General features: G+C 40.2%; 1 protein-coding gene and 1 long non-coding RNA gene across 7 annotated transcripts in view; one reads left to right on the top strand and one right to left on the bottom strand.

Moving 5' to 3' along the window:
* The window catches only part of shtn3 (shootin 3), a 48,145-nt gene that overhangs the window by 11,584 nt on the left and 15,786 nt on the right, over positions 1-20,775 (top strand). For 2 of the 6 annotated variants that reach the window (XM_057849890.1, XM_057849894.1), the window contains 13 exons: positions 11,735-11,829; positions 14,036-14,201; positions 14,697-14,794; positions 14,866-14,947; positions 15,010-15,104; positions 15,187-15,333; positions 15,443-15,596; positions 15,738-15,897; positions 18,232-18,302; positions 18,771-18,868; positions 18,961-18,984; positions 19,053-19,115; positions 19,177-19,303. In XM_057849890.1, the coding sequence (XP_057705873.1) occupies positions 11,735-11,829; positions 14,036-14,201; positions 14,697-14,794; positions 14,866-14,947; positions 15,010-15,104; positions 15,187-15,333; positions 15,443-15,596; positions 15,738-15,897; positions 18,232-18,302; positions 18,771-18,868; positions 18,961-18,984; positions 19,053-19,115; positions 19,177-19,303 (1,380 nt within the window). Of the gene's footprint in view, positions 1-11,734; positions 11,830-14,035; positions 14,202-14,696; positions 14,795-14,865; positions 14,948-15,009; positions 15,105-15,186; positions 15,334-15,442; positions 15,597-15,737; positions 15,898-18,231; positions 18,303-18,770; positions 18,869-18,960; positions 18,985-19,052; positions 19,116-19,176; positions 19,676-20,775 lie in introns of those variants that run through there. The other 4 variants (XM_057849893.1, XM_057849892.1, XM_057849891.1 and 1 more) reach the window with 4 other exon arrangements.
* On the bottom strand, positions 11,827-15,805 carry LOC130923835 (uncharacterized). Its single transcript, XR_009064792.1, has 3 exons — positions 14,990-15,805; positions 14,719-14,905; positions 11,827-14,206 (listed from the first exon to the last, which is right to left on the bottom strand). It is a non-coding gene; the product is annotated as an uncharacterized LOC130923835 (long non-coding RNA).

The following is a 20,775-nucleotide window of genomic DNA, read 5'->3' as shown; positions in this document are numbered from 1 at the left end:
TTCGGAAATGAATGGCTTCTGGTTTTTGAAATGTAAATAAACCAATCTTTTGTGATAAAACAACAAAATTGCAATAACTGCATTAACTATCAAAGTGAAGTCTAACTGTAACTGTAGTCTTGAAACAAATCTGAATAAGGAAAAACATTGCAATAAAATAATGCAAACTGGTTAAACTGGTAGCTGAGAGATGTCATGACAGAACATCGCTTCAATGATATCTGGCGTCATCTAGCGTCGTGAATGGGTATAATGTGTAGACCGCGAATATGAGACGATCCCCTCTTTTTCAATCTTATTTCAATGCAAAAACACAGTCTTATATTCGGGCCAATATGGTATGTATGTCTTTCCAATACTAAATCTGAATGAATACATTGAACACACAATTTTATGTATTTATTTATTTTATGTTGGGCGCTACTTCGCGGCTTTTCACTTATCGCGGCGGGTTCTGAGCCCCGTTAACAGCGAAAAACGAGGGATCACTGTAGTCTCCTTCGCTTGTGCTTGGTGTGTGCTGACTTCTGCTGCTACAGTTTCGCAATTACATACAAACAAATTATATACGAGGTGATCTAAAGTTCAAATGGATCCGAAAATATTCCCGTTCGTTTGCGCTGGTTTGTTCAGCAAATAATTTCGTTTGAACTGCTATCGTTTTCTAGGCAGAGATATTAGTTTCGAGCGATGACGTCACTTAGCATTCGCTCCGAGGCAAAATGGGCCCGGAGTTGTACAGTTTGGTTTTGCTACGTTTGTTCTGCAACGGTTTGGAGTTGTTGGAAATTTTTTTTTTTTTTTTTTTTTTTAAGGTTATCCTCCCAGACACCCGTCCCTCCTTACTCCAACTCGGTTTTATAAATGTTACTTTTTTTTTTTTTTTTACTTATGGCGTCACCACGACAAACAAAAGCTCTTTTTATCGATACTACACGTTTTTTATGTTGTAAAACATTCGCTTTTAACACAAACGCTTTGTGCCTGTGGTTGTGGTGACCATATGGCGCGGTGGTGACGCAGTCTTCATTTGTTTTGAATGCCGTTGAATAAGGAGGCTCATCTCGTACAACCACGCACAGTAAATCACTCATTTTGTTGTTTTTTTTAAATCCCAGGTTACATCCTGGGGATTGATTATAGGTGTCTTTTTTGTTTTGTTTTTTAAATATTTCTGCACATTTTACATGATTGAAGATTCTGGATATGCCTAACCTGGCACGCCAGATTGATTGTTCCATTTATCCACTATGAATATATTACTCACATCAATCTGGGTAAGCTCCAATTGAAACCTTTTTCATGGAAGGAACCTTAAAAAATATATAAATTATATGGCTGTTGACTGGATGATGACTCGCTCGTAACACTTGCGAGAACATCGTTTTCTTTAAAATAAAAAAATGCTTTTAGTGAGGTTCTTTAATGAGGACATTAAGTGTATTTCAGAGAAAATTGACCTATCTAAAGAACCGCTTTGCATTCCACCATATAGTCATAGACTTCATAATGTATTGACGTGGCCGATAAATAGGGGGCCTGCATTGTTGGCTGACCGTCAAAGCTGACCGATTGGAATCACAGACAAAGAGCTTTTTTTTTGTTGAAAATTCTTGTGAATAAATGCTTAAATCCCTGAATTCTTTAAAGATGTGGACTAAAACAGTCTCAATTCTTTGTTAAAAGTAAAAAAAAAACAAAAACGTGCAGTTAGCATTTATATGTCGAAGTACACTCTTTTAGTAAATTTAGCTAGCGGCCGCCTTATGTAAACAGCTTTTCCGGTGAAAATTCTTGTGAATAAATGCTGAAATCCCCTTATTCTTCATGGATATGGATGTAAAACAGTCTCGATTCTTGGTTAAAAGCACAAAAAAAACGTGCAGTTAGCATTTATTTTACATCAATATGTCGAAGTACGTTGCTAGTCTGTTAGTCAATGAGGCGGTCGCCGTATGTAAACAGAGCTTTTTCGTTGAAAATTCTTGTGAATAAATGCTTAAATCCCTGAATTCTTTATAGATATGGACGTAAAACCGTCTCGATTCTTGGTTAAAAGCAAAAAAAAGTGCAGTTAGCATTTATTTTACGTTACTATGTCAAAGAATGATGCTAGTCTCTTAGCTCTTTGTTGTGATAAGGGGGCTGTCACAATGACTTTTTCTGTTGAAAATTCTCGTGATTAAATGCTTAATTCCCTGAATTATTTATGGATATGGATGTAAAACCATCTCGATTCTTTGTTAAAAGGAAAATCCTGTGCTGTTAGCATCTATTTTACGTAAATATTGCGAACTACGAGGCTAATCTGTAAGGAAATTTGTAGCCGCCATATCTAAACAAAGAGCTTTTTCCGTTAAAAATTCTTGGGAATAAATGCTTAAATCCCTGAATTTTTTACAGATATGGACGTAAAAGAGTCTCGATTCTTGGTTAAAAGCAAAAAAAAAAAAAAGAGAAAACGGGCAGTTTGCATTTACTTTAACGTAAATACGTTGAAGAATGATGCTAGTCTGTAGCGGTTCATTTCTCCCATTGATTTGTTTCACAACGTTTCAAAATGCATGCATGGTACGAAAAATATAATAATTACCTTGAATCCTTGAACAAATCACTCCTGAGACAATCCTTCCTGTTTGTATGTGGTACAGCTTTCGTACTTTTTCAATCTTAAATCAGGCATTGGATCACTGCATGTGTTGACTCTGCGACTGACTGCGAATAACTGAAGTGGACGGTAGGGCGGCACCCAACTTAAAAGCGTTGCGCAGTGAAGCTGGAACCTGACCCGTCAATCATTATGACGTCTATGGTACAGTATTCAAGCAGACACTGGCTTCCTGTTAACGTCTGCATCAGAGGCGATTGCTCTAAGACCGCAAGGGAAGCTGAGCTTCCCCTAAAATGTCAAAATATGCGTGCTCAAATGCATACTGTTGCGTGTTGTCATTGGCGAAATATACGTTATAATGCGTTTAACTTTTGTTCAGCATCAGCTTCTTTATCACTGGTTACGATGCGGTTTACTTTTCGTTCATTCGTGCCATTTTTACAGTCCACTGTGGACGCTGTGCATTTCCAGAGTTTCGAGTGCATTGTTCGACTACTGCGAAACGAGACGAGTCATTTGTTAACTGCTGGGTTTGTCCCGCCCATCGGAAGCTGTGTGTTTTTGGAGGTCTATGGGCAGTGGGCGGGACTTGGTTGGCTCTGCATGATGATTGGATGGTCTGTCTGAGGCAGAATCCCTATTTGGTTGACAGCGAAATGAGCGAATCTTGTTGTTAAACATTTTGTTAAACATGGCATGGAAAATGAATGAATGAATGAATGTATGGAAAGAATTTTTTAATTTTCATTTTGTTGTTCTGAGTTGAACCGGAGACTTTCCTAATCATCCTAGCCACACTTTGTTAAAAACGCTTTCCTAATCATCCTAGCCACACTTTGTTAAAAACGACTAGCAAAAAAAATCAAGCTTCTATTTCTGGGTTGTTTTTTTTGTAAATACTTGTGTTTGTAGACTGATTTCTGTCACTCTAGTTTCTTTCCCTAAAGCACTCACAGACCGACACACTTTGAGCTTCCCCTCCTTGAAATACCAGCATCCACCACTGGTCTGCAGCTCCCGCTTCTTTCCCCAAATTGGTTCACCTTCAGACAGTGTTGTTAATAATGGCGTTACAATATAACGGTGTTACTAACGGCGTTATTTTTTTCAGTAATGAGTAATCTAATTAATTACTTTTCTCATCTTGGCAACGCCGTTACCGTTACTGAGGCGGGAAAGGCGTGCGTTACTATGCGTTACTAAGTTGGTTGAATAAAAAAAGTCTGAGAGAGACGGACTCATGAAGACGAGAGAGCAGAGCAGGAGTGGGGAAGACGCCGTTGCAAAGGCGATGCTAGGTGGCTCCAATAATACCTGAGTGTAGCCATAGCCTACAAACTACGCCCACATGATTACGGTAGATATCACGTATTATAGAACTAGATGCAAATGACAGACATATCTGCATTGGCAACATGTTTTAAGGACTACATGCGTTAGTAAACAGCCGCCATCTTAAAGCAGTAGACCTCGCAGGAAGGCTCTGATGTAGAGATCCTTCCTAACGAACCAAAGTAACTTTTTTATTTTATTTTAAAACGCTCCTAAATCGGCAAAATCTTGACTTAAATCTATTGTTAAATGATGAAACAGTTTTAAAACTTACACATGTTGATTGCTGAAAGTAGACAGAAGGGAACTAATGCAATAACGGGAGCGATTTTAACAACTTTAATGGTTGATTCACAACTTTAAATGACTTCCACACATAGCAAAGGTTACTATCTAGTTATCGCAATACCCTTGTGTCTAGTTAGTTGAAGGGTAAAGAATTGGGCTAGGGCCAATTGTCCCCAAAACCCTTTAATCTTCACATTGTGTGACCTTTTTTTGGGGGGGGGGGGGGGGGAACCCCATGAAAATTATCACTAGTTACTTTGCCAAGTAACTAATTACTCTTACATTCAGGTAACTGAGTTACTAACGCAATTACTTTTTGGGAGAAGTAATTTCTAACTGTAATTAATTACTTTTTTAAAGTAAAATTAACAACACTGCCTTCAGAAGCCAACCAATCCATAGCAAGCCAAAGTATGACATACTGGTTCTCGTTTCCTGTCAAAACTAGCTTTTGGCAGAGGAAATTAAATGTATTCCTGACAAAACTTCAGAAATTGACCTATCTACAAGAACCTGGTCATGTCTGCAGCTCCCGCCTCTTTCTCCTGATTTGCTGCGTCATCATCAAATGACTGAAGTGGTTACACACTTGAGTACTGTATGATGAATTTATGATTTAGATATGCCACTGTTTCAAGACAAACTTGCTGTTTTTTTTAGGCATCTAGTGTAAAGAATATAGTTAGGAATAATTGATAGGAATATTTTGTAATACTGTAACTGCAAAACTGTAACAGCACAAATGAAACAGACTGTTTCATGCAAATTTTACGTCATGCGGCCACCATTACGCAGGTACTGCAGTGACCATTACTTTCGCACACAGCGTATATACAAGTGGCTTTTTATTGCGGACAGCCAAAGATCAATTTTACCTTGTGCAATAACCCTTCTGTCTAATCAGCATGTTGACAAAGAGCACGTGTGAGTTGATTGATTAGTGCTGTGTTCTATTCTATACAAAACAACAACAAACAATGCGATCATTACAATGAACAACATATCAGCTGACATGAAGTACAGGGCAATAAAAATTGTTATTAGACAGGGGAAAATAATCTTAAAAAGGAATCAGCTCACACGGCGGATCAATGAGCTCGAAAAGCATCTCCACTCTGCCTATGTGTTGCATTAGGGTGAATCCAAGTCTTCTGTTAATGTTAGAATTCTCTTTCTGGGATGTTGGCCCTGTGTTGCACTAACGAGTGAGTTGAAAGGCTGTGAAATTATGAGTTGCTGCGTACTTGTTGAAAGTGGCACTTTTTTGTATTCATTCCATCCGTAATTACCTTTGTGCCATTGTTTTAAACCAACAATATTGTTTAAAAAAAAACTTTTGTTGACTTTTTTGCAGGGGCGCTCAAAGCCACTCACAGCAGGGGGTGCTGAGGATCTTATTTTGTTTTTTTCCCATCCAAAACCAGCCGTTTCAGTCAGAATTTGTCATGTTCGCGCTTTTTCTCCATACAAGGCATGCACAATGCCAATACACTCGCTTGCTGCATAGTTTACATACTACTACTAGGCTATGACAAAGACAGCGTTCTATTTCACCTACAGTGTGTTGGAGTTTTTATATTGGAAAGAAAAGCACCCGTGTATCATAAAGCAAATCCCCGCCGTTAGACGGTGCAAATACACACACATTTGAAAACTAAAAAGTCCAATGAGCCTTGATTTAACACACACTTTCACAACACTCAAATAAATTGCACACGAATATATAACAGCGCTCTGCACGGCGACAGATTAACAGCAACAACAAACAATAATATGGCTACCATGCAAACTGTGAAGTTCTCCACGGTCTAAACCTGCAGCTAACTTTTTCTCGGTGGGCACTGGGCACTATTATAAACTATCATAATCATCTTGATTTTCAACCTCGAATTGAATTTTTGGAAAATTTCGCTGTGTTTGCTAAGAAAAAAATCGCAAATTCATTTTTGCGCCGCGTTAAACACGCCTCTGTCAACAGTTAACTTTTCTGTTCCAATAGCGCCTTTTCCAACGCGACCTGTTAGCAAGCAAGGTGTCAAGAACAAATAAAAAAGCCTTTTTCAACATATACGTACCGTAATTTTCAGACTATAAGCCACTGCTTTTTTCCCTCGTTGTGAAGCTTATTTGTTCATTAACCCTTGAGAGTCGAAGGACGCGCCGGCGCGTCCTCAGCGCACGTCGTCTTTGAAGCGCCCTCACGTTTTAATTACGTCACCCACATGCCGTTGGTTGGTCTCGTTTTAAAGTGCGGAAGTTGCGGTTTACTCTCGTTATTATTTGAAGTCAATCGACCAACTAAAACGTGAGATATTGTCATTTAAGTTTTATAGTTTTATTGTCCTCTCAAAAAAACATTAAAACGCTGCATGGATCATTTGTTTATGTCTATATTTCCATCATTTCTAGTCCTTTTTTCAAAACGGAAGCTCCATGAAAAAAACACAAATCAAACGAACCCTTTCGAAGTCACAGTGGAAGCACAATGCGTTTTTTTTTAAATAAATATAACTGCGGTGCGAGGTTCAACCGAACGAGAGGGAGGAGTGTTCTGAAGCAGCGAGGTGGCGAGCGACGGCCAGTTGGATACTGCTGGATCGAGCAGCGACTTTGTGTGACTTTGACAATGAACGGAAAACTAAATTTAGCGCAAGCAATTGTGCTTCTGATCAACTTGGGGAAGAGGATGGTCCAAATTCGTCATCATCGTCTTCTTCGGAAGAGTCCTCGAGTGAAGATAGTGACGGATTTGAACACGTGGGTGACGCCATCGACGAGCAGAGGTAAACCAACTCACTCTTTTTTTTCATGCTGAAAACGTTTCTTTTGAAAGTTTCTTTTGATATTGCAAGACAAAGTTAATTTTGATGCAATATAAGTGTGTGTTTGTGTATATAATAATAAAATGTGCATATCAGATCAAAGTCGTACGTGCACTGTGGGTATCCCAGGCAGGAATTTATAATTTGTGGTGTTCTTCTTTCTATATGAAGATTAGGGATGTAGCACATATTCAGCTATGGTATTCTTTCTATTGTCATACATATAGATTTCCATTATTATTTATTGCTGTATATATTTTTATTTTATACTTTATTATTTTCATAAATACTGACTTATTTTCATGTACATTTATAGTGACAATGAAAGTAAAGTGAAATGAAAATGGAAGGGTGGAAAGAGGACCGACACCCCATGGAAGTGTGAGCTGTGATGTAGCCGTGTCTAATTCCAGGACGAAACTGCTTTTCGGAGTGGCATGACTGAAAAAAATTTAACTTGTTTATTGTAAATATTTTTGAAAATGCTTTTTTCCCCCCAATTTTATATATACATTTTTTTCCCACATCAATCTTCTCAATTTGTGTATATAAATGTGTGTTCAAGAAGCTTGATTGTGTGTACATAGTTTTCATCAGGCGATGGGCCGCAATACCTAAACTCATAAAGAGATGGCCTCTAAACACTTTTTGTGTTAGATGGTATATATTTTTTCACTGTTCTTCACTGTTAGGTCTGCTGTATATAACCTGTTTTGACTGGAGCATGTATAAAGGCAAAAAACGCCTATGGCTATACCTGTTGTTTATGTTGAATTGTCAAATATAAGAGTATTTATTCTAAATTTTTTTGGTTGAATGTTCATCCTAACATGTTGAATAAATATTACAAAGTTTCAAAACGGTTCGTTACGCATGTTTGGTTGTCAATTGGACATTAATATTAAAAAATTTGACAAAACGATTTTGGAATTTTTGGTCTTTTTGGGCCCAAAATGATGATTTATAATTGATCAGTGAAGGAAACAACAATTTGGACATGAAGTTCAAGGTGTCACAAAAAAAGGGACCAAACCAGGCCATCGTAACCAATTCTTTCTTTGAAATATAAAGGCAACTTCAAAGGCATGCAAAATCAGACAAAATAGGCCCAGACCTTAAAGGGTTAATTGGGTTTATATGGAACACTTTATTTGACAGCAGCGTCATAAGACCGTCATAATTATGACATGACACTAACCATCTGTATTGTGAAATGACACTGCCGTGAGCATTAATGAATGCTTATGACAGTCAGTTAAGTGTCAGCCGGCAAATTATGTCACTAACTCCATTTATGCCCATCTCTGTTCTTTTACATCCATTCAAAAGTAAGATAATTTGCCGGATGACACAAAATGACATCTGTCATAAGCATTCAGTAATGCTCACGGCAGTGTCATTTCATAATATGGATGGTCTGATGACAGGCTTATGGCGCCACTGTCAAATAAAGTGTTATCAAACATAACTAGCAATTGATAAAACAGTAACTGAAAAAAGCAAAGAACATGAATTTTGATTGTTATTTACATCTGTAGCGCTGCAATGCATGCTAGGAGGTATGTTGGTTGACAACAGTGCTGACAGCAGGTGGCAGCAGAGGTTGACTGTCTTCCCCAAGGGAGCAGTGATGGCCAAATGAGCCTATCTGTTCAAAGGTTCATGGGGCTTCATTTGGTTTTATGACAGTCGTATGATGCCGCTGTCAAACAAAGCGTTACCGGTTAATATCTTTTGGTGTAAATATCGCATAATACAGTGAGGACAGCTGCGGCCTATAGTCCAGTGCGGCTTATCTAAGAACAAATGCCGTTTTAGTACCAAATTTGGTGGGTGGCTGCTTATAGTCAGGTGCGTCTTATAGTGTGAAAATTACGGCATATTTAATGCCCAATGTTAAATATGCTATTGTTTCAATATGTTTTATTTATTGATTTATTTAAAAAAAAACATCTACCCAATACCAGGGGCTGCTGCAGCACCCTCAGCACGCCACTTCCCGCACCACTGCTTTTTTGTATTAATTTCAGCACCTCAAAAAGTCAAAAATTGATTTAGACTGAAGGAATCTGACCGTCTAGCCAGACCGCCGGAATCGCGCCAACCGAACCGCTGGACCCGCGCTGGTACAGATTTAACGAGCCGGGCTGGCGGGACCCCGGCCAGAAGCCAAACTCCGTGCATTCACCAGAGTCCTAACCAGGGGTCGCGTTAACCGAATATTTTCCGTCGTTGACCAGTTTTTTAAAACGGTGACGGAAAAAACTGAAGTCCATCCGTCATTTTGACAGGTTGCAATTCACACCCCAGACCACAGGATGGCGAGTGAGCATATTAATAAGCTATTGTCTCTCTTGATGCATGACGTCGCTGGCCTTACTTGGAAAAATGTCCGAACTAGCATTCAGGTGTAGCAAACACGGAAACGTTAGGAAGCTTTGGAGAGCATTGTCTAAGGCTACGTTCATTCTACAGGTCTTAATGCACGAATCTAATTTTTTCGTGTTTTTCCGACTCGAGTCAGGCATTAACTTGACGGTCTGAACGGGACAAGTCGCATAGAAGTGGACCATTTCAAATCCGATCTGGGTCATTTTTTTATGTGGTTCAAATCCGATCTGGGCCACATTTTTCCAGACTCGGTCTGAACGGGACAAGTCGCATAGAAGTGGACCATTTCAAATCCGATCTGGGTCATTTTTTTATGTGGTTCAAATCCGATCTGGGCCACATTTTTCCAGACTGTCGCGGAGGTCTGTACCGTCCAGTGTCCCAAATCCGATTTCAGTTGTGCGTTATTAGCGCCTAGCTTGCAGTGAACACGGCTTTTGGGGAAGGGCCGGGCTTGACAACAGTCATAAAAAAATAAAAATGGGTTGAGGATAAGCATGAGAATGATCGGTTTTCTCTCTGTTCTATGTGAGCTATATTTCAACATATCCTACACGGCCAAGAGTCGGGAGAGGGGTCTGGCTGCAGCTCGACTTGGAGAGTCAGGGCAAACTGCCCGTATGTGTGTGTGACATGCACGGACAGTGTGTGCTTGCTATCGATCCATATAAACTGTGAATATAAGCCTAAACGGGGATTATTTATGTCTGTTATTTGTGTCCTCCTTTTGAAAAGCAAAATATGATAGCCCTGGAATGACGGATGACTTGTCATTTGTTTTGATGCTTCTGCGCACCGGTGCGTGTCGGACTGCGAATTAGGGCGCATGTGTAATACTTGAATGGTCTCAATGGACAAAGGCAGTCTGAACGGGCACGCCAAAAAAACGGATATGACAAAAAAATCGGATTTGTGCATTAAGACCTGTAGTATGAACGTAGCCTAATTGAATGAGCAGGGACAAACAGCTAGGAGTCAGAAGTACGTGCGCTATTCTCAAACCTAAACGCACCCCGAGTCTTGGATGACAAATCAACAGAGCAGAGAGTAGACACAACATGGCTGGTAGTTTCTTCAATTTATTCAGAGTTGAGTAAGTAGCGCACCACTTTTGACCAACACTGCTATCGAATATGTCATTATTATCATTTTAAAAATTTAAGTGACGGGTAAAAATAGATTATGACCGGATTTTTATGACCCTGTCAGTCAAAATGACAGACAACGAAAAAGTCTAGCGCAACCTCTGGTCCTAACCCTTTGTACTGACTCAATTTTAATAGGTTTAAAGAAGGCTCACCGAGATCAAGTTGACTCCGGTCGACAGCGATCAAACAAAAAGGCTAAACAGACTCAGGCGAGGAGGCAAACTTGTTCCAAGGTCACCATATCACACATCAACAAAAGGATCCCGAGAAAAATGACCACGCTTAGTTAAACATTCAGTCTTTTGAAGGCTCTCGCGGGGCAGGCCGTGGGCAGAAGGAAGGGTGTGTTTGGGATTATTGTCTGTTTGTGGATTGGACAGGAGGATTCGGGAGTTACTGTTGTCCGGGCAACAAGTGTTGTGGATTTTGCCACCCTGGCGTCAAAGGGGCTCTTCTAGTCTTGTCAGTCGTGTTATCAGTTGGATATCGGGCATTCTTCGGTGTTCTTCCTGTTGGGACAGAGCGTCCCGCCATTTGTTCTGGACTGTCCGGGAGTACTGATTGCGAGAGTTGGTGCGTCAATCTTGCTCATAACGCACACGTTGGGCTTCCGTGATAAGAAGGTGTCGTGTATCTTTTGTGCCCTATATTCTGCTTGTTTTCCTTAAACTATGGTATAAGTGCTATTCATTTTATATTGGGTGTGTTACAGTGATACAAACAGTAAATATACGAGAATTGATACTATTCCCTGATTGGTTATATTAAGTGTGTTAGAGTAATGCAAACAGTGAGATGGTGGTGCCTACGAGAAAAGGTACTATGTCCTTCAAGACCATCTGTAGTTCGCAGTGGATCAATCCTTGACGTGAATAACACCACTTTTTCCTGATTTTCCGTATGTATGTGTGTCTATATTTTGGGTGAAGTGTGAAAGTGTATAAAGTTGCTAAGTGCGACAGTGATCCAAACATCCTTCAAATCTATCAACTTTTCATAAGAGACACTTTTGTTGACTTTTTTGTATTCAATAGTTTTTCTAAATGATAATGCAGTTAGCCCACTAATTCTCAGTTGCTGTATTAATCCTTCACGCGAATAATACTTTTTTTCCCCCAATGTTCTGTGTGCTTGCGTGTCAGTGTCTCAGATGGTGATCGAGGAGGTGAGCGTTCTGCAGACTCAGCTGGAGATCGAAAAGTCATGCCGGGAGAACGCCGAGGCGCTCGCCACAAAGGTCGGCCTGCAAGTTTGCACGTTCAGCATGACTCGGCACGACGCTGATGACATCTTTTGTCGCATCAGCAAAAAAAAAAATTAAAAAAAAAAGCAAAAGGGAGACTTAGAAATCCAGGGAGAGATGGAGAATCTTATTGGACTAAGTCCAGGGTTTCGCAAGGATTTTTTGAAGATGTGGTGTTGGGCTGCATCGAAGTCAGACAGCGTCACCATATCGCGCCACGGCAAAATTGCGTCATAGCATGACTAATGAGATTTTTTTTTCATGTTTATTTTCCCAAGAAGAACCATAACAAAGATCTATTTGAACTATTTCATTAGCCAGGCTAATTTCGTAGCTCTCAGCTACGGTACATATATGTAAAATGCGTGGGTGATTACAGGTACATTACCCTACGTAATAATCTGACTTATTTTCTCTTAGCAATAGTACAACTTACATCTCGTAGTCATTTTCCTTTTATTTGGCCCAAATATGTACTACATTACCACAACAATAATAACCCTTCTGTTAATGGACCAATGACGTAGGTTTGCATAGGGACATTAGGGACATAACACTAGCAACTTTTCAGGATGCTCAAACTATCCCCACCAACTTTTAAGCAACCTTATTTGCATTGTATAATAAAACAGATTTAAGTACGCCTGCCCCTCTGCTATATAATGCGTTGTTGACGTTTAGGCCCCGCCTCTCAGCACAAATTAATTCAAACTTGCCGTTTCGTCCAAGACGGCCGTCCATCGCTCACTTTTTGCCAAAAAGTCCGATCCAAAATACTGTAATGCCCCGGATGGGGGGAAGAAGGCGACGAGTCGGTATTAGCTTACCCACTTTCTCGTGGCAACAATAATAAATAGGGTTGTTCCGATCATGTTTTTTTGCTCCCGATCCGATCCCGATCGTTTTAGTTTGAGTATCTGCCGATCCCGATATTTCCCGATCCGATTGCTTTTTTTTTTTTTTGCTCCCGATTCAATTCCAATCATTTCCGATAATTTTTCCCGATCATATACATTTTGGCAATGCATTAAGAAAAAAATTGAATAAAATTCAGACTAATATATACATTCAACATACATACTGTATTTGTTTATTATGACAATAAATCCTCAAGATGGCATTTACATTATTAACATTCTTTCTGTGAGAGGGATCCACGGATAGAAAGACTTGTAATTCTTAAAGGATATATGTGACTTTGTATATTGTGACTAAATATTGCCATCTAGTGTATTTGTTGAGCTTTCAGTAAATGATACTGTAGCCATATAACTTGTGCCCAAATGCATGATGGGAAGTGCAACCATGACTGTGCGTAGTGGTATCAATTGATATATCTTCTCTGGGTTGGGAAATAACATAGAGTGTTAAGAAAAAGATCAACTACTACCTTTCTTCCCCACATTGCTTCCCACGATATTTCTAATTGTTGTGAGAGGGATTGTAAGGCTTTAGCCAATTAAAAAAAGGCTTCAAAGGCTGCCAAAATTCTCTCTACTCATTTTACGTTGCCTTTTAGCTCTATGTATACGTAAAACGGTGCCATTATAGATTGAACGCGACAATGCGTGAGTGGGTAGCGCAGCGCATGCGTTAATTGCGTTAAATATTTTAATGTTATTACCGCCGTTAACGCGATAAATTTGATAGCCCTACTTTAAGCCAAAACTAAAGACTCTGGTTGAGTGTAAGACATTTTGTCTGTAACGTTAAATACAATTAGAAAACAATTTAATTAAAAAAATATATACGTATATGTATATATATTAAAAAAGGCATGTCCGATATTTTTTTGCCGATTCTGATACTTTGAAAATGACGTGACCAGTATCTCTAATAATAAAGAAAAACAATAACAACATAACAGCGGGCTGCCGCGACAAGATATCTCTCATTTTCTTGCCTGTTCTCCTTTTGGCTTCCTTCTACGTCACAGCTCGTCTCTTAAGGGGGCCGCGCTTAGTTACGGACATTATGATACATAATGAATAGGTTGCCGCCGAACCCTTCACACTAGGCTGCTGCTAGTTTGAAACGGCCTTAAAAAAAAAAAAAACAGAAAAAAAACCACATCTCTTTTGCAAGGCGTGGCGGGTTTTATTTTGGTGTGGCGGTGCGCCACAATGTTTTATATGTAGGAGAAACCCTGAACTCCATGAGTGCTTTTGATTGAAACCTGTGATGCTCCGCTCCCTGGCAGCTGAACAGCGAAAACCGGAAGTTGAAATACCTGAGCTTGTCATCACGGCCATCGTGCTTGGACGAGCTGCTTCCCAGCATCTCGGACTGTGTCGCCATGGAAACGGTGGCGGCCCCGGAAGACGCCTCGCCCGATGCCTTTGCGCAGTGCCAGCAGCAGGTCAAAGGTAAACTAAAACAAAAGAAGTGGAAAGAAAATGGGAGGGATTAATAGGACAGGAAATGAAAATTACATATGCACAAAAGTATTGGGACAAATAGGACATAGAAAATGTAGGCAATGGGGCATGCAGGAAGTGTTTAAAGGAACTGGGAAACATTTAGTACATGAAAGTACGGAGTTTGGTAATGGGACAAACAGGAAATGGAAAAATAATTATGTGACTTTACTAATGAGACATTGGAAATGGGAGGAACAAGTAGACAAAAGTACTGGGATACACAGAAAGGAAAAAAATGAAATGCGGGCGAAGGTACTGGGACACACATGAAATGAAAATAAAAGGTGGACAAACGTTTGGGACATAGGAAGTGAAAAAATTTCAATGGAACAAACAGAAAATGTAAGCCCAATTCTTGCGTCACACAGGAAGTAAAAAGATGGATACAAAAGTATTGGGACATCTTTACATCTTTAATGTACAATTTGTGTGTGTTTTCAGAGCTGCGTGAGGCTGTGAGCACCTTGTTGGAAGAAAAGAAGAGCTTCCTGTGTCAGATTCATGACCAGCAGAGAAGAATCGAGGAGCTGAGCGAAAAGGTTACCCTTTTTCATTAGCATTGTCATCATGTCGTTTGTTCCCATGTTGACACCGTTGACGCTGATTCCAGGCCGAACGAGATGAGAGAGAAATGGAGAAACTTCGAAACGCTGTCGAGGAACACGGCAAAACCATTAAGAGGTTCAACAGAGGTTAGAGATGGAAACCTGTCATTTGTTGAGATGTTTCCTAACCGTCTCAATCTGCGCGCCAGTGTCCATGATGGCGACGCAGGAGTACGAGGGCATGAAGGAGCAGCTGGACCTGGAGCAGAGCCTTCGAATCAAAGCTGAGACGTACGCCCACGAGGTCTGACAGCACCAAAGAACACAAAAAAAGGGGAAAAAAAAGTACATTTTTGACAGCTTAAGGCATCGGGTATGTGTGGCAGATGCTGGTGAAGCAGAAGGAGGCCAATCGTCAGAGCGCGCTTCTGCTGCAGAATGCCGAGCCCAGTTTGCAGCTGCTCAGCGCCTTGGAGGAGGTCGCCGTCCTCACCAAAACGCTGGAGGGTGAGCGACTGCAGCATCAGAAACGGGTAACGCTTCGAATTCCATCTTCTTGATGACTTCTTTCCAAAAATTGACAACTCTAAATGTGATTGACTGGCGACTAATCCTATGGACATATCTATGTGTCTAAACCAGGTGTGCGAGCTCCAGGCTGAGCTGGATGACAGTTTAGCAAAAAAGAATCTAGAGCGTCTACGTCGACAAGTGGAGCTTCTGGAGGAGGAGAAAAAAGACGTAGAGGGACGTCTGGAACGCATGGAGAAGGACAACCAGCAGATGCGAACACAGCGTACGTACAAATGTGCAAAAGGTCAAGGTTTGATCTACCTAATGGTCCATGTTCTATAGACTGGGTACCGTATTCTATGGTCTCTGGTGTTTTTTATCGCCAAACCAACTACAGATGTCTTCTTGCTGTTCTCGTCCACAGTCCAGCTGCTCCCGAAGGTCGCCATGACAACCGACACCCCACCTCCTCCGCCTCCCGGTCTGGCCCCACCCCCGGCTCCCCTCCCCCAGCCACCACCGCCGCCTCCTCCGCCGCCACCGCCCCCACCTCCGCCTCCCCCATCCAGATGCAATCCCCTCAGGTAATCAGCTTAAAAGTGTCTTGTTTCTGTCACTCTCAAGTGGCTGAGAAGTGCAAAACACTTAAAATCAGAAAACCAATGAACAAAAGCCAAAAATGTACATTTCAGAAAAACAAATGAACAAAAACAAAACAAATCACAAGTTACAGAAAACAAACCACCAATTACAAAAAAGAAATCAGGATCACTAGTCACAAAAACAAATCACCAGTCACAAAAAAACAAAACAAATCAGGAGACACCAAAACATCACAAGTCCTGCTAAACACACAGGGGCATTCCTTTGTGTGACTGGTGATTTGTTTTTTTGTGGTTTGTGATTTGTTTTCTGTGACTTATTTTTTTTATTTTTATTTTTTTGTGATTTTTTTTTCATGACTCATGTTGGTTTTTTGATTTGTGAATGCGACTGTGATTTACTTTCTGTGACTTGTGATTTGTTTTCTGTGATTTTTTTTTTTTTTTGAGACTGGTGATTCGTATTTTGTGACTTGTCATATGTTTGGTCTTTAGTTAATTTGGTTTCTGAAATGTATCGTGGGGCAAATAAGTATTTAGTCAACCACCAATTGTACAAGTTCTCCTACTTGAAAAGATTAGAGAGGCCTGTAATTGTCAACATGGGTAAACCTCAACCATGAGAGACAATATAGAAAAAAACCCAACAGAAAATCACATTGTTTGATTTTTAAAGAATTTATTTCCAAATTAGAGTGGAAAATAAGTATTTGGTCACCTACAAACAAGCAAGATTTCTGGCCGTCAAAGATGTCTAACTTCTTCTAACGAGGTCTAACGAGGCTCCACTCGTTACCTGTATTAATGGCACCTGTTTTAACTCATTATCGGTATAAAAGACACCTGTCCACAAGCTCAGTCAGTCACACTCCAAACTCCACTATGGCCAAAACCAACAAGCTCAGTCAGTCACACTCCAAACTCCACTATGGCCAAAACCAAAGAGCTGTCGAAGGACACCAGAGACAAAATTGTAGACCTGCACCAGGCTGAGAAGACTGAATCTGCTATATGTAAAACACTTGGTGTAAAGAAATCAACTGAGGGAGCAATTATTAGAAAATGGAAGACATACAAGACCACTGATAATACCCCTCGATCTGGGGCTCCATGCAAGATCTCACCCCGTGGCGTCAAAATGATAACAAGAACGGTGAGCAAAAATCCCAGAACCACACGGGGGGACCTAGTGAATGACCTACAGAGAGCTGGGACCACAGTAACAAAGGCTACTATCAGTAACACAATGCGCCGCCAGGGACTCAAATCCTGCACTGCCAGACGTGTCCCCCTGCTGAAGCCAGTACACATCCAGGCCCGTCCGCCAAAGAGGACTGGGAGAATGTGTTACGGTCAGATGAAACCAAAATAGAACTTTTTGGTAGAAACACAGGTTCTCGTGTTTGGAGGAGAGAGAACACTGAATTGCATCCGAAGAACACCATACCTACTGTGAAGCATGGGGGTGGAAACATCATGCTTTGGGGCTGTTTTTCTGCAAAGGGACCAGGACGATTGATCTGTGTAGAGGAAAGAATGAACGGGGCCATGTATTGAGAAATTTTGAGTGAAAATCCTTCCATCACCAAGGGCATTGAAGATGAGACGTGGCTGGGTCTTTCAGTATGACAATGACCCCAAACACACAGCCAGAGCAACAAAGGAGTAGCTTCGTAAGAAGCATTTCTAGGCCCTGAAGTGGCCAAGCCAGTCTCCAGATCTCAACCCCATAGAAAATCTGTGGAGGGAGTTGAAAGTCCGTGTTGCCCAACGACAGCCCCAAAACATCACTACTCTCGAGGAGATCTGCAAGGAGGAATGGGCCAAAATACCAGCAACAGTGTGTGAAAAGCTTGTGTAGAGTTACAGAAAACGTTTGGCCTCCGTTATTGCCAACAAAGGGTACATAACAAAGTATTGAGATGAACTTTTGGTATTGACCAGATACTTATTTTCCACCATGATTTGCAAAAAATTCTTTCAAAATCAAACAATGTAAATTTCTGTTTTTTTCCCCCCACATTCTGTCTCTTATGGTTGAGGTTTACCCATGTTGACAATTGCAGGCCTCTCTAATATTTTCAAGTGGGAGAACTTGCACAATTAGTGGTTGACTAAATACTTATTTGCCCCACTGTAGTTTCTTGTCTAAAAAAAAAAATCATAAAGCCAATTTAAAAAGCCAAAACAAATTTTTGAGCTTTTAAAATCTGTTTTCTGATTTGTAATTTGCTTTACACTTTTTAGCTTTATAGATAACAGATGAAGTGACGTAATTGTATTGAATTGTTCAGTAAAATGCCTTCACTTGTTCAGTTCTTTGATCGCCATCATGAGGAAGACATCCAAAGGTTCCAAAACGTCTCTGAAGGCAGAGCAGCCCGCAGGTAACGCCCGTTTTTGTTTAGCTAACCGGCTAGCACATACAGTGTTATACAAAAGTTTGGGCACCCCTGATAATTTTTAAGAATTTCCTTTTTGAAAATTTCAGTATTATAGCAGATGAACACAGCAATGTTTGTCTCATCCAGTCTTTCCTGTTCATTTTGCTTTTGCTGCTCGTTTTGACATGTTTATGTCGCTAGAGTCATACTCTGAAAGCCTGGCAGCGTAACCATGTGACGTCACCGCCCTGCGACGTCAACAACAATGGCGACATACTAGTTAAACAAATTTTACAAATTGTATAAAAACGAAAACATCAAAATGATTTTCAATATTAAATTATTTCAACTCATAATGTTTATCTTTTAAGAACTACAAGCCTTTCTATCCGTGGATCCCTTTAAAAATTATTAGGGGTGCCCAAACTTTTGCACACCACTGTACTAACTAACACCCAAATACATTTTTAGCCTCTGATGATGCGGTTAAGGTAAAGGCTGTGAATGAGATGATGGAGCGTATCAAACTCGGCGTGGTGCTACGGCCTGTCAAGAGTCAGGAAAGCAAGGTCGGCATTTTTTCTTATGATGCTGTCATTCCCTGTCCATCAGTTAGGTAAAACTATTTTGTCTTCCTTTACTCCTGCATCAAACTTGTACGACGCCACAGAGAGTCGCTGTCAAAGTGAGTACAGAGACAACAACATACTTTAGGTAAGTTAAATCGTAATCTGTTTTTGTTGTGGTGTTCAGCAGCCTCCGACCAGTGAGGAAAAATCTCAGGAGAGCGCCATGGATGAACTCAAAGGCATCCTGGTACGACACACGCATGCAAATTTTAGCGCCAATGAAAAACACGCTATGTTTTTGCCGATAGGAGACGGTGAAGCGCAGTCCCAGCCGAGGTTCCCAGGAGGTGCCGTCGCCGACGGGAAAGAAAGACAGCGAGCTGGAGGTTATCCTGAGAAGACGACGCAACAGAGCCGGGGAGGCCGGTTCTGGAGGTGCAATAGATTCTCATTTGTACTTGACTCTTTTGGCTCTGTTATCAGATTATAATCTGTTTTTTAAAATGGTTTAAAGCAGGGGTCCCCAAACTTTTTCCTGTGAGGGCCACATAACCTTTCCCTTCACTGATGAGGGGCCGGGGTCAGTTTGTAACAGAAAAAGTGTGACGATTGCAGGAGTGCCTAAATGTCAAAATTTATTGTTTTTCAGAAAGCCACAATCAAATAACCCTTTCTGGATTCTTCACCGAACAAAAGTAAATAAAATAATAATATAATACAATTAGGGCAGTCAAAATTATCGCGTTAACGCGCGGTAATAAATTTTTTAAATTAATCATGTTAAAATATTTGACGCAATTAACGCACATGTCCCGCTCAGACAGTATTCTGCCTTTTGGTAAGTTTCACAGCAAGGCTTTTTGTGCTGTCTAACAGCGAACTCTTGTGGTCGCTTTGCGACATGGTTTATTGTTGTCTTGCCAGTTCAATATGGCTGCACGACGTCTCGGGCTGACGCCTACGTTGTAATGTTGTGCCTATATGATCCTTGGACAAGATTTGTCCGTAAGCATGGTTGTTGTAAATAATGTACATATTATGTTCGTAAGCGAAATGTTATATTTTTTGTATGAGATGCTTTTTGTTTATGTTTAGTGAACCTGTATAGTGTGCTAAGCTAACGTTGTTGCTAATGCAATGCTTCTATACTTTTTTTTTGTAGTTTTACGAAGGTCTAAAGAGGACAATGGTTTGAGGCCATTTTATTAATAAATCAGATGAAAAAGAAAGAAGTCTGATTATTATGGCGTCGTTCACTAGCTGTCTAGCTTTGGAAAAAGTAGACGCTTCGGATTGAGGACAGCATAGACTGATTTAAATGACAGTAGAGTGAAATGCCCACTACAGTCCTTATGTACCGTATGTTGAATGTATATATCCATCTTGTGTCTTATCTTTCCATTCCAACAATTTATTTTACAGAATATACTGTATATATATAATTTACAGAAAAATATGGCATATTTTATTGATGGTTTGACTTGCGATTAATTGCGATTAACTACGATTAATTAATTTTTAAGCTGTAATTAACTCGATTAAAAAATTTTATCATTTGACAGCCCTAACTATAATATAATATAATATAATATAATATAATATAATATAATATAATATATAGGGCTGTCAAAATTATCGCGTTAACGGGCGGTAATTAATTTTTTAAATTAATCACGTTAAAATATTTGACGCAATTAACGCACATGCCCCGCTCAGACAGATTTAAATGACAGTACAGTGAAATGCCCACTTGTTAATTGTGTTTTATGGAGTTTTGCCGCCCTCTGCTAGCGCTTGGGTGCGACTGATTTTATAGGCTTCAGCAACCCTTGAGCATTGTGTAAGTAATTATTGACATCAACAATGGCGGGCTACTAGTTTATTTTTTGATTGAAAATTTTACAAAT

This window comes from Corythoichthys intestinalis, chromosome 11, assembly GCF_030265065.1.
Source record: "Corythoichthys intestinalis isolate RoL2023-P3 chromosome 11, ASM3026506v1, whole genome shotgun sequence".
Lineage (NCBI taxonomy): Eukaryota > Metazoa > Chordata > Actinopteri > Syngnathiformes > Syngnathidae > Corythoichthys > Corythoichthys intestinalis.
The sequence above is the reverse complement of the archived record's forward strand: the minus strand, read 5'-3'. Positions and strand labels throughout refer to the sequence as shown.